This window comes from Mus pahari, chromosome 1, assembly GCF_900095145.1.
Source record: "Mus pahari chromosome 1, PAHARI_EIJ_v1.1, whole genome shotgun sequence".
Taxonomy (NCBI): Eukaryota; Metazoa; Chordata; class Mammalia; order Rodentia; family Muridae; genus Mus; species Mus pahari.
This window is the reverse complement of record NC_034590.1, coordinates 100,245,299-100,258,184: the sequence shown is the minus strand read 5'-3', so window position 1 is coordinate 100,258,184 and position 12,886 is coordinate 100,245,299. Positions and strand designations below refer to the sequence as shown.

Here is a 12,886-nt window from a genome sequence, read left to right as displayed (position 1 = left end):
TTTTTTTGGTTTTTCAAGACAGGGTTTCTCTGTGTAGCCCTGGCTGTCCTGGAACTCACTCTGTAGACCAGACTGGCCTTGAACTTGGAAATCTGCCTGCCTCTGCCTCCTGAGTGCTGGGATTAAAGGCGTGCACCACCACGTCCGGCAGAATATTGTTTTTCTTTTGCCTTATCTATCTGTCTGTCTGCCTGCCTGCCTGCCTGTCTGTCTGTCTGTCTGTCTGTCTATCTGTCTATCCATCCATCGACCCACCCACCCACCGATCCATCTATCAATCTATCTATCTATCTATCTATCTATCTATCTATCTATCTATCTATCTATCAGGTGGTTTGGGTGCGAAGATCATGGTACACAAGTAGAGGTCAGAGGAGAACCTGTGGACCTTGTTTCTCTCCCATCACCTGGGTGCTAGGCATCAAACTCAAGTCATCAGGCTGTGGCAAGTGCCTTTACCTTCAGAGCCATCTTGCTGTCCCAGAGTCTTCTGCCATGAACCAAGAATTCAAATCATGTTCCACCCTAGCTGTACCTTTGGCTCTGTGTCCTGCCTCTGGTGGGGAGCCTTCCAAGCCATCCAGAACTGTTACTCTTCAGGAAACCTGGGCCCCATTAACTCTCCAGCTCCTCTGAATGTCAACGGTTCCCATACATAAGCCTAGGGGTGCTACAGAGCTGTAGAGGAGGATGTGGACTCAATTCCATGAGTAGTTATTAGGTTCTACTGTGCAGCAGTCTCTGGAAGTGACATGGAGAGGCAGAAATTGACAGAGGGTTATGTATGCTACCAGCACTGTGAGCTTTTGGCTCCAAGGGGTCATCCTCTGCCACCCACGGTGCTTTAAGACCACAGGTGTCTTAGTGGGACAGGTGACACTGACTTTTGCCCTTTCCACATTCTGATATGGATGACACCTAGAGTATCAGGTAAGGAGGTGTCAGGGCCAGTGACAAGTGTCAAGGAGGGGTCAAGCTGTCGTGGTCTTTCCCTGAGTGCTCTGGGAAATAAGCCAGTACTTATGGCCAGGGCTGTCTTAGCCCAGGCTAGCCCAGCTCCGTGAGCCTAGGTCGCCTCAGAGCCCTGAGGCCAAGTTGGAGCTGCAGGTTGAATACAGTCAGATGCAACCACAGCAGGGAAAGGCCAGGCCTAGAGGGAAGAGGCATGGCTTCCTCCAGTGCAGAAGCCACGAGGTTCCCATTTTGCTGCTCTGTTTGGAGTAAGAAGCTGCTGGAAGACCCAGGGCCTGATCCTCCTTTTGGTAATCACTTGGGCCAGAAGGACTGCCAGCCAGACCCTCTCTGGACAGTTCCCTTGAATCAGAGAACTGGAGAAGTGCTTTAAGAAAAGCACTTGAATTTCACAAGGAAAGTGGTGATAATACACACTGTTACGGCTAGTTGTCAGCTCATTCACCAACCAATAAGGGGGCCTGGAGTCAGGCACAGCAGGGTCCAGTCCTGGCCTGGTCACCCATCAGTCATGTGACTGAGCCTGTCTGATTCTCTTCTGTAGAGACAAGAGCTAAGTGTCTCCTGGGGGGGGGGGGGATGGCAGAGGCTGAGGAGACATGGCTTGGGAAGTACCCGGAACACTTGTTGGAACCCAGCAAAGTCCTCTGTGCCTTATGAATCCTCCCATTCCACAGGGATCCGGGCTCAGGCACGTTGAGAGCTTGGAGTTGCTTCTGGTGGCATTTGTCATCATTGCTGTCCATCAAACCACCCAACATGGGTCACCTAGGCTTGGCCTCTGATTTTCTAAGTAAACTTTCAAGGGACCTGAGGGGTGTGTCCCACACCCTGGAACCAGTCAGCTTCTCATCTCCTACCACCCAGAGATATCCTCTGTCTACATCACCTCACAGGCCTACCGCAGGACCTTTCTGCCTGTCTTGATAGTGAGAGCAGACATCCTACTGATGTCATACAACAGGAGCGGCGGGAGGTCTGCTGGGACCTCCTGCCTGGCTGTGCTAGTGGATTTCAGGTCTGCGATGCTGGCCTATCTTCCCAGGCACTACACTCAATGATGGTGGAGCGCTTCTCTGGGGCAAATTGTCTAAGGTTCTTCAACTCTTTCTGGACTGACCCCTTGAGGGAAGACAGTCCCTGGAAACTGAAACACAAACTGGTTGCCTCTGGATCCTGCTTTCAAGGCATGCTTCCCCCCGCCCTCGCCCCTCTCCCCGCCCCCGCCCCTGACCCCGCCCCCTAGACCTCCTGAGATCTGATGAGTGTAAGCTTGCTCTGGGTAAATCCCCTTCTGAGGTCGCAGACTGTAATCTTAAAGCTCAGGGCAGCCACAGTTCTCTCACTTCTCCTTCCCATTATCTGCCGGAGTCGGTTTCCCTTCCCAATGAGTAAGCCTGAGACGCAGAGCTCTGTGGCCCCCCCGCATTTCAAATCTGAGCCGCACGAGGTACAGACATGAGAGTTCTGACATGTGCTATACGGTGGAGGGATCTGAAGATGTCATACCTGGTTGGATTAGTTACATTTTGTTTGTTTGTTGCCATGACAAGACACCTGGCAGAAGCGTCTGAAAGGAGAGAAAGGTGGCTTTTGTTTTGAAAGTTTTTTTCTTCTTCTTCTTCTCACAGCTTCAGAGGGATTTCAGTCCCTCATAGAAGAGAAGGCATGGCGAAGGAACCGCTCTTCATAACCATCCTCATAACTTGGCAGGCCAGGAAGCCAGGAACACAGAATGGAACCACGGTCAGCATGATTAGGACCCAGCTTTTAAAGGCTCTATAACCTTCAGACGAGCACCATAGAAAACAAGCCTGGAGCCACAGGCCTATATAACCCAGGCGAACTTTGTGAGACCAATTAAAAAATAATAAAATGATCCGGGTAACTGCACAGTGTCCCAGTGTGTGTCAAGCATCTGTGTGACAACACTAGGCTCAGTACTTGCATGCCCCCCCCCCCCGACTCACACATGTGCACACACAGACTACAAACTGGGGACCGAGTATTTAAAACACGAATCTGTAGGGCCCTTGCAGATTCAAACCATAGCACCACAGACAGCGTGATTCAAGGCAGACACCGAGGGCAAATAACCAGCTTTCTACCCCTTCAGGAACTAGGTCAGCTAAGTCTATAGAGAACTGAGGCGAGGAAGATCATGGCTGGGGCTGATGGATCTCAAGCTTCAGTCTGTGAACGCAAGATGGATGCATAACCGCATGATGTGAAGGTTCATAAAGCCACTCAAGTGTGGACAGAACAACGTCAAGTTGTATGTAGCATTTATTTGGCCACAGTGTTAAAAAAAAAAAAAGATCTAAGGTTTAAAAATTATTTTGCTTCTTTGAGAAGTGTTTGAATCTATAAATTAAATGCTAGGGTGCAATTTGGGAAAAAATACATCTGGGGGCAAGAGTGCACCATGAGGAGAGAATATGGATTTTTGATCGAAATTCTGTGTGGAAGACCTAGACATCTTGTTTTGTTTTGTTTCGTTTTGTTTTTCGAGACAGGGTTTCTCTGTATAGCCCTGGCTGTCCTGGAACTCACTTTGTAGACCAGGCTGGCCTCAAACTCAGAAATCTGCCTGCCTCTGCCTCCCGAGTGCTGGGATTAAAAGTGTGTGCCACCACACCCGGCTAGACCTAGACATCTTAAGGGAATCAAAGAGGCAGGAAATGGCCTCTTGTTCCTAACCCCAACACAGGATAAACAGTGCAGCTCCACAAGGTCCAACTGTGCTGCTGCTGCTGCTGTTCCTCCTGCCAAGGGCTTCATGGGTCGCTCTCCTCAACTCATGTCTGGGGCATGAGTGTGTCTGTCACCTCTATGCACTGTGGTTAGGTTTCTGGTCCAAAGCCTTTGTGGAGCAAATGGCAGCTGTAATAAGATGTGACGTCATGTCAGTAGGCAAGACGCACATCAAGGACCTGCACCTTACCTCTGGTTTCTCCACGCTTCCCCCATCTGAGCTCTGGGAAGAGTGGGATTTGTGTCTGTTCTGCTTGCCTCTTGTTCCCACAAGGCCTTGTGCAGGCCTTGCCACTTTGCCTTACAATGTGTTGAGTGGATTGAGCAGCATGACCTGGTTCCCATCAACCATCCATCTCTCCATCCACCCACAATGTGCACAGTGGGATGCCAGGGGTGCAGGTCCTGCTACACGGTGGGTTTGTGTGAATACCTCTGTGTCCACGTGCCCTGTCTGCTGTCGCCAGGTTCTTCTGTCAAGCCAAGCCCTATCAGCCACACAGCAAGACCCAGTCTGGTAGCTTTCTAACAGTGAAGGCAGCTCTTGACAAATCCCCAAAAGGGGAAACAGGGCAAGATTCAGTCACTCAAATCCTGCCTGATGACAGGCCACAGCTGTCTTTTCAAAGGACCTCCTATGTCCAGGCTCCTCATGAGCCCTCTTCCCTTTCTCTAGGACATTGTAAAGCATCCTGCTGCTTTGACATATTCTGAAAGCCAAGAAGTTTCTTGGAGGAGCTGGGAACGACTCAGACCCACAATACTGGGAGGGGAACCAAGAGGAAGGAAGACTGAGGCTCCAGAGAGCTGTGCAGAAACTAAGGCAGAAGCTCCAGTCAAAGCAAGAGGAGATATGGGCCAGGCAGGGAACTTGGGAGCTGGGTACAAGAAGACCTTTGTCCCAGAATATGCCACCCCACCCCCAGCACAGGGTCCGAGGAGCAGTTCTAAGACAGAACAGCTTAATGTTTCATGCTGGGTCTGTGCACAGCTGTATTCATATGTGAAAAACTTCTTAAAGTCTCTGTGCTCTTCCATATATATTTATATATCCTACAGTTTACTTTCCAAAAACACTCTAGGGCTGGAGAGATGTCTCTGTAGTTAAGGGCCCTGGGTTCTGTTCCATAGGAATTGGATTTGATTCCCAGCACCCACATGATAGCTCACAATGTCCTTTTTAAACTCCAGTCCTAGGGCATCTCATGCCCTCTTCTGTGGGCACTGCATGTATGTAGTACACTTACATACATGCAGACAAAACACCTTTACATAGATAGGTAGATAGACAGAGATACAGACAGACAGACAGACAGACAGACTAGATAAAATTTTTGTTTTGTTTTGTTTTATGAGAGTTTCTCTATGTAGCCCTAGCTGTTCTGGAACTCACTATGTAGATCAGGCTGGCCTTGAAGTCATAGAGATCCACCTTCCTCTGCCTCCTGAGTACTGGGATTAAAAGTTTGTGCTACCACCACCCAGCAATAAATAATATTTTAAGAGGACTTTGAAATGTCCTGGTTTGGTCCTTCCTGAGTTAATGGGGCCTTCCCAGTTAACCGGCTGTTTGGTTAGTTTTTGCCAACTTGATACAACCTAGATGCATCCTGAAGCATTGCATCCATAGACTGGCCTGTAGGTACATCTGTGGGGCGTCTTCTTGATTCACAGTTGATGTGGGAACATCCAGGACAGTGTGAGCAGTGGCACCTCTGGGTCCATGGTCCTGGATTGTATAAGGAAGCAGGCAGCACAAGCTAGGAAGCAGCACTCTTCCACAGTCTCTGAGAGACTTCCTTCTCTGATGGGCTATGTAGTCCGTAAGCTAAAATCAGCCTTTCCCTCTCCAAGGTCTTTCTGTCTGTGGTTTGTTTGTTTTGTTTTGTTTTATATCACAGCAGCAGAGAAGCAATTCTCAGCTTGTAGCAGCTTTCCCAAACTCTTCAGTAAGTGGCACAGAATGGGAACTTTTCCCCAGTAGAGGAAAGTCCCGGCTTTGTTTATAGTTTCTTTCCTGTAAGGAGACTCCAAGATTGATTTCTGGACGTTCTGTTTACTTTTCTAAAATAATCACTAGGAAGAAACTGCTGTAAGGTGCCAAGATGTGTAGGTCTGTCTGTCCTGCGTGCTCATGTGCAGGTGAATGTATAAGCATGTGTGTTGCTGTGTGTGTGTGTGTGTGTGTGTGTGTGCGTGTGTGTTCACATGTGTGCTTATGTGGGAGCACAGGCTCCCTTCCTGCACCGGTGTACTTCACAATAAAAAACACAATTGATGATGTTTCAAAGACACCTGGCTGAATCAGGAAACCGCCCATGGGTGGACCAGACACATGGTGTATGTTTGGAAGAACTTGGCCAGTGAATGAAACATTTTGCACAAGTCCATGAGAGAAAGAAAGTGGAGCTCAGACATAAATACCTACATTTGCTTCCGGCCTTTCTTAGGATGAGGCTGGCACAGGTGAAGAGGGAGCTATGTGATTGTTGCGCACGGTTATTATTCTTAGGCCCCCTTAGGATGCCCTGCCAGCCAGACTCCCACAGCTGTGGCTCTGACTCCTCCGTAGCAGGCTGCAACCCCTTGCTCTCTAGCATTTATGCAGTCTGTTCCGTGGCTGCCACATTCTGATGGTCTCACCAAGGAGATCCTCAGTGTCCAGTCCATCTCTTCCTAGCAAGATGGCTTAAGATTGTCATTTAAATGATTTCATCAGTATGTGCACTGCCCCAGAAGAGGATGCTGTTGTCACTGGTTAGGCTGAACCACTGAGGTGAAAAAAGATTCGTGAGCCAAGCCAGCCCCACGAAGCCCAGCCGTGGTGGAGAGCCCCACACAGCAACTCCCTGCTAGCACACGTTCCTCACATGCCAACCACAGCAATGATGAGTCACGTGATAACTCCCTGCCTATCTCCCTGTGCTAAGGCAGGAGCTGACCTGCAGCCAAGCAGCAATTTTTCCTGGTGGGCATGACTCACTGGAAAGCATCTCTGGGATATTAAAAGAGGGAAGGCGTGGAGCTAAAGCATTTGGGTTCAAAGCAAATTATATAGAAATGAAGCACACTGCTCACAATTCCACCGCCAGATAAAGCTTTCCCCAAATAACGAGACAAGAAAAAAACAGGCTTTGTAGTTAACACTGAGCACAGATGTTCCGGGAATGGATGAAATGTCTCAAAACAGTACAGATGCAACTTAGCTGAAACAGGTCAGTTTGCCCATTACTATGTGAAGATGTACTTATCTTTATGTGCAGAGAACATGCCTCCTCAAGCTAAGAGGCCCCGATTCCTGCTCCTATGAGAACATGGACCAGAATTGAAAACAAAGCTGCCCAGGGCTTCCTTGCTAGGGCAGAGCCTTTACAGCCATTTGGGATAGTCTTTGGCTACAGGGTCACCACACTCGCCCACTGTCTTGGATGATATGGAGGTGATTTTACATTTAATATAGAAGTGTTATGGTTTGCTCTTGAATATCCCCCCACTAAGTGCAGGTATTAAACTTGGTCACTAGGTATGGATAAGTCTTCAGTTTTGGGCTTAGTGGGAGGAAATGAGGTCTCTAATGTGTGCTATAGGAAGGGATATTAGTACCCTAATCCTGCCTCTCTTTTTGTTTCCTGGTCACCACAAAGTGAGCAGCTTTGTACCTGCCATGGTGTTCTGTGTCTACGCTGGCCCAAAGGTAACAGAGCCAGTCAACCATGTATCGAAACCATTACAACTGAACAAGAATAGGTCTTTAGTGGGTAAAGGGCTCATCAAGCTGGAGGGCCTGAGTTTGGATCCTTGGAACACAGGTGAAGCCAGGCACAGTAGTAGCATGTGTGTCTGTGACCCAGTGCTCCTGAGGTGCGACAGGAGGCAGAGACAGAAGACTCTCCCGAAGCCTGAAGGCCAGCTAACATGCTGCACCTAGCAGCAAGCAAGAGACTGCCTCAAACAAGGAAGAAAGTGCAGACCAGCACCCAAGGCTGGCCTTTGCGTGTGTGCTGTGGTTCCCATATCCCTGCACTCACACACAAATCTGTGCAGCACACACAGCACACCATGCACATACACATATATGTCACACACACTATACATCCCACATATGCTACATACACCACACACACACACACACACACACACACACATGCACGCACGCAGAGACAGAAAGAGATATTAAAACGAACAGGAGACCTTCAATATTGCGCAGATAACCAAGGGTAATGAATGGAAAGCATTCTCAAGAGAGTTTAGTAAGACATACTTAAAGTATTATCAATCTAATTACTATTTTTCTTTGAATGTTGAGGTACAATAACTTTAGATCATTTAAGTTTAGAGAGTATAAGAAACTGGACTCATGGGGGCTGGCGAGATGGCTCAACGGGTAAGAGCACCTGAGTGCTCTTCCAAAGTTGCAGAGTTCAAATCCCAGTAACCACATGGTGGCTCAAACCATCCGTAACAAGATCTGACGCCCTCTTCTGGAGTGTCTGAAGACAGCTACAGTGTACTTACATATAATAAATAAAATCTTAAAAAAAAAAAAAGAAAGAAAGAAAGAAAGAAACTGGACTCATGCTAAGAATCTTGCACATTCAAAAGCTTTCCATTTTTTCTAGAAAACCTAGAATTTTATATGCTATTTTAAAAAAAACCTATAAATGAAACATCTGGCCTGATGTTTTAAGGTCAGTGTAGCACGGTTATTTTCCTGAACCAAGGGTTATTCTTCTGCATTGTGGCTGTTACTGGGCACACCAGTTCCCGGAAGCATGCGGTCAGTTACCTTATAGAGAAACAATGGTGTGCTATCAACTCTTCTAAATGGTTTGAGTATTCTATAGTCACAGTCACCCTATGCTCTTCAGATGATGCTAAAGAAAAATTATATTGCTGAATTGTTTTCCTCTATTTTATTTTCCTATTTTAAGCAAAATAAATAGCTACAGGGATGGTTCAGTGAATAAAGACACTTGCCACCAAACCTGACAACCCAAGTTTGAGCTCAGGGATTCACAGTGTGGAAGGAGAGAACTGACTTCTCCGACCTCCAGGTGTATTTGGTGGCATGCACACCCATACAGTAAATAGTTAATTAAAATCATTCAAATGTCCACTTTATCAATCAACATTGAGGCTCATTACCTGTTAAAAAATGCCAAAATGGTCTCGTGGATTGGGACCATCTGAACCTTGCAGTTCATCTGTAGGTAAACCCACATGAGTAAGGTTTTCAGGAGATGGAACTCACTGAAGGTGAACAACCTGGCCAGAACAACAGGGAGAGATGTGTTAGGACTGGGAGGGAAACCCATTTGTAAGAAGAAGAAAAGGCAGAAGTGAGTCTGTGGATGAGACAAAGCCAGCCTGACTCTACACATGACCTCAGACTGTGAAACACTGAGTAACTTGTTCAGGGCGAATCAACTCAGCCCTGAGGGAGACCTCAGAACCGGAGGCTGGGTCCTGAGCTTTTCAGCCACCTGTCATGCCATTACAGAAGTGATGTGCTCATTGAGTGAGCTCTCGAGATGCTCTGTGCTCCCGAGTCATTCTAGTTTTTCACTGTAATTCATGGCAGGAGCCTATGAAATTGAGATAGATGTACCTTGCTCTGATAGCTGTTGAAGTTGGTCCTTGCCTTGTGTTTATTTAACATTTCGATTAGTGCTCAGTGTGGCGCTTTGCATTAACTTTTATTTTAATACCTTGCACACAGATACACTTATCTTAATAAGTTAGGTTTTTTGTTTTTTGTTTTTCCCAGCCAGCCATTGTCCCTTCGTGCTTGCTAAATTTTACAGCCCGTGTCTCTTACCATTGGCCTCACTGGACCTCGGCCTGGCTAGAGGCTGAAATGGATGACTTATCTCATGTCACACAGCTCTGGGCTCAGTCCCAGGCATGGGCGGGGAACCTCTGGGGTGTGACTGGGATCACTCAGCTGCGAAAGGGCAAGCGTAGCCACTTCTCAGAAGGGCAGTGGTGAGGACCAGAGGACAGGACTCATCTTGTGAGATTCCAGCTGATGTTGCAACTGTTTCAAAGCACCTTAAGCTCACACAAATTCATCATGGTTCTGGAGATCAGAAGTACAAGATGGAGTTCACTAGGCTCTGATCATGGCGTGAACAGGACCAGTTACTCTCTCTCCTGGGGCTCCAGGGAGAATGTTTCCCCTGCCTTTTATGGCACCCAGAAAACACTGTTATTCCTTGGCTTTTGGCCCTGTCTTTGGCTGAGCCAGCCATGCAGCATCTTCTGACCCCTTCTGTCCCTGATTCCTCTTCTGCACATGGCAAAGCCCCTTCCAGTGGTACTGGATATACCCCAGGGAGCCTCACATGTTGAAGTCGGCTAATTAGTAGCCTTCATTCCACTTACAACCCCAACTCCCCTTTGTCGTGTACTCTGACACAGTCATGGGCACCTTTGGAACCACTACTGTGTTGACCACACACAGATAAAGTGCTTAGGATAGTGCTCAGCGCATGACGCTATGCTCATCAATGGCAGGTCTTACTCAGAGTGTCAGGGACGGCTCCTGGCTCCAGAGCCCAAGCTGTGGCCACTATGCCACCTGATATGGTGACACATGCCTTTAATGCCAGCACTGGGGAGACAGAGGCAGACAGATCTCTGTGACTTTGAGGCCAGTCTGCTCTACATAGTGAGTTCCAGAACAGTCAGAGTGACATAGTAAGAACCTATCTCAAAAAAAAAAAAAAAATGAAAGAAAGAAAGAAAGAAAGAAAGAAAGAAAGAAAGAAAGAAAGAAAGAAAGAAAAGGAAAAAGGAAAAAAGAAAAGAAAAAGAAAAAGAAAAGTTCACTGTGACCAAAGCCACCTCAACCCTCTCTCTTCTCCAATAGCTTCTGCTGACTCAAAGGAACTGTTGCAACACTTCTTAAACCCGCTGATCCTTCTGACCCTAGGCACAGCACCCGGTTAAAGTGTCATTCCCCACCCCAGGGGTCATTGTAGGTGAAAACCAAGCTAAATCCTATCTCCAGAGAGCAATGCAAGCATAACCCTCCCACCTCCCCCACTATTTCTGGACACAGTGTAATTCCTTCGTTTCTTTTATTTGTTTCCAGGTAACCTACAGATGCCCTGTCTTGAGTCTGGCCAGACAGAACCAAGCTGGTCACTGTCTGGTCACAAAAAGGCAGATGCCACATCCCCATAGACCAATGGCTCTCAACCTTCCTAATGTTCTGACACTTTAGCACAGTTCTCATGTTGAGTTGACCCCAAGAATGATTTTTTTTTGTTACTTCATAACTGTAATTTTGCTGCTGTCATTCTTCCTGGTATTTGCTTGTAGCCACCTCAAAAACACAACCTAACTGACACTTGTTCTTTAGGAGAAAATCATTGTCTTCCATAAGACACTGTCCTCTTATTTTATTTTCAAGGAAAATGCTGTGCATAGACAATAAGCCTCCTTTCTGAATGCTCACCATGGAGAAAGCCACACCCACATGATCAGGCCACAAACAAGGCCATCCATTGCTGCACTGTTTATCATATCAAAAATCTAAATAAAATAGAAGGCCTTTAGAAGAGGGATGAAAAGAGACGGTTGTGGAACTCTGCCCAGTGCTTAGAACTAGAAAATCTGATTAAATACATCAGCATGGCCTGGGACGGAATATGAGGGCTGAGCTCAGTGAGTAGGCTGTGCTGTCTTCCTACTGCCACAGGATGATGATTTGCAAGACAGAATATGCATTATTTGTGTATGGGCAAGTATGCAGAGAGTGCTTACCCACATGGTGAGGGCGTCTGCGAGCTCCTACCAGCCAGTCCCTTGTTTTTAGGAATGGAATAGCACTGTGGAAAAGAGACGAATGGCTTCGCTGATAAAGCTGAGTTTCTGTTGCTCTTTTTTTTGTTTGTTTTGTTTTTTGTTTATTTGTTTATTCATATTTTATTTTGTTGTGTTTTTGAGAGCCTTCTCACTATGTAGTTCTGGCTGCCCTGGAGCTCACTATGTAGACAAGGCTGGCTTCAAAGGCACAGAGATCCACCTGCCTCTGCTTCCTCAGTGCTGGGGCTAACGGTGTGGGTGTCACCCCCTCCTGGCTTATTGTTTTCCAATACTCACTGTCTCTGTCTCTCTGTCTCTGTTTCTCCTTCTCTGTCTCTCTCTCTCCTTTTTCATGACAGGGTTTCTCTGTGTGACTCTGTCTGTCCTAGAATTCACTCTGTAGACTAGGCTGGCCTCAGACTCAGAGATCCGCCTGTCTCTGCCTCACCAAGTACTGGAATAAAAGGTGTGTGCCACCACCACCTGGCAGGGTTTTTTTCTTAATTTATGGCAAAGTGTTACTATTTGTTCACTTAGAGCAGTAAATGTATTATATTCTGTATAAAAACTTTTACAGTAAAATCATCCAGAGAGGGCTGGAGAGATGGCTCAGTGGTTAAGAACACTGACTACTTTCCCAGGGGTTCTGAGTTCAATTCCCAGCAACCACATGGTGGCTCACAACCATCTGTAATGGGATCCGATGCCCTCTTCCGGTGTGTCTGAAAACAGCAACAGTGTGCTCATATACATAAAATAAATTAAAAAAAAACTTTAAAAAAATAATCACAAACCTAAGCTTAAAAAAAAAAATCATCCAGAGAAATGGCTTAGCAGAAAAAGGTCAACAAACCTGGTGGCCTGAGTTCAATCCTGGGGACTCATGGTAGAAGAAGAGAACTGTTCCCCACAGGTTGTCCTATCACACACACACACACACACACACACACACACTAAACACACACACACAACTATAATACAAACTTTTAATATTTTTAGTGCAAACCAATAAGATCAACATCCTTATTGATCTTGACCATCAGTAAGGAAACAAGTCTCAGAGGTGACCAGATTCTGGTGCTGGCCATGTCTCCCAGGGCATTCTAACCTGGGTTCAGATCCAGCTCGCCTACTGTACAGGAGAGGGGAAGCACCACTCTGACCAATCATTTCCTGTGATCTCACAGGTGAGAAGTGTGGGCAACAGTACCAGCACACTGAGTTGCTGTGGGGATGAGCCCTCTGGATAACGCATTCGGTGTTGTGTTTGACAAGTGATCAATAAGTGGTAGGCATTGTTTTTGTCTGACAGAGAAGGAGCAGCTTTGGAAATTCCATGTGAGACAGC

At 46.9% G+C, this 12,886-nt stretch overlaps 1 protein-coding gene across 3 annotated transcripts in view; it reads right to left on the bottom strand.

The window, feature by feature from the left end:
• Btbd16 (BTB domain containing 16) overlaps positions 1 to 12,886 on the bottom strand; it is a 48,049-nt gene that overhangs the window by 10,373 nt on the left and 24,790 nt on the right. For all 3 annotated transcript variants that reach the window (XM_021220841.1, XM_021220847.1, XM_021220850.1), the window contains exon 9: positions 8,872 to 8,991. In XM_021220841.1, the coding sequence (XP_021076500.1) occupies positions 8,872 to 8,991 (120 nt within the window). The remainder of the gene's footprint in view (positions 1 to 8,871; positions 8,992 to 12,886) is intronic.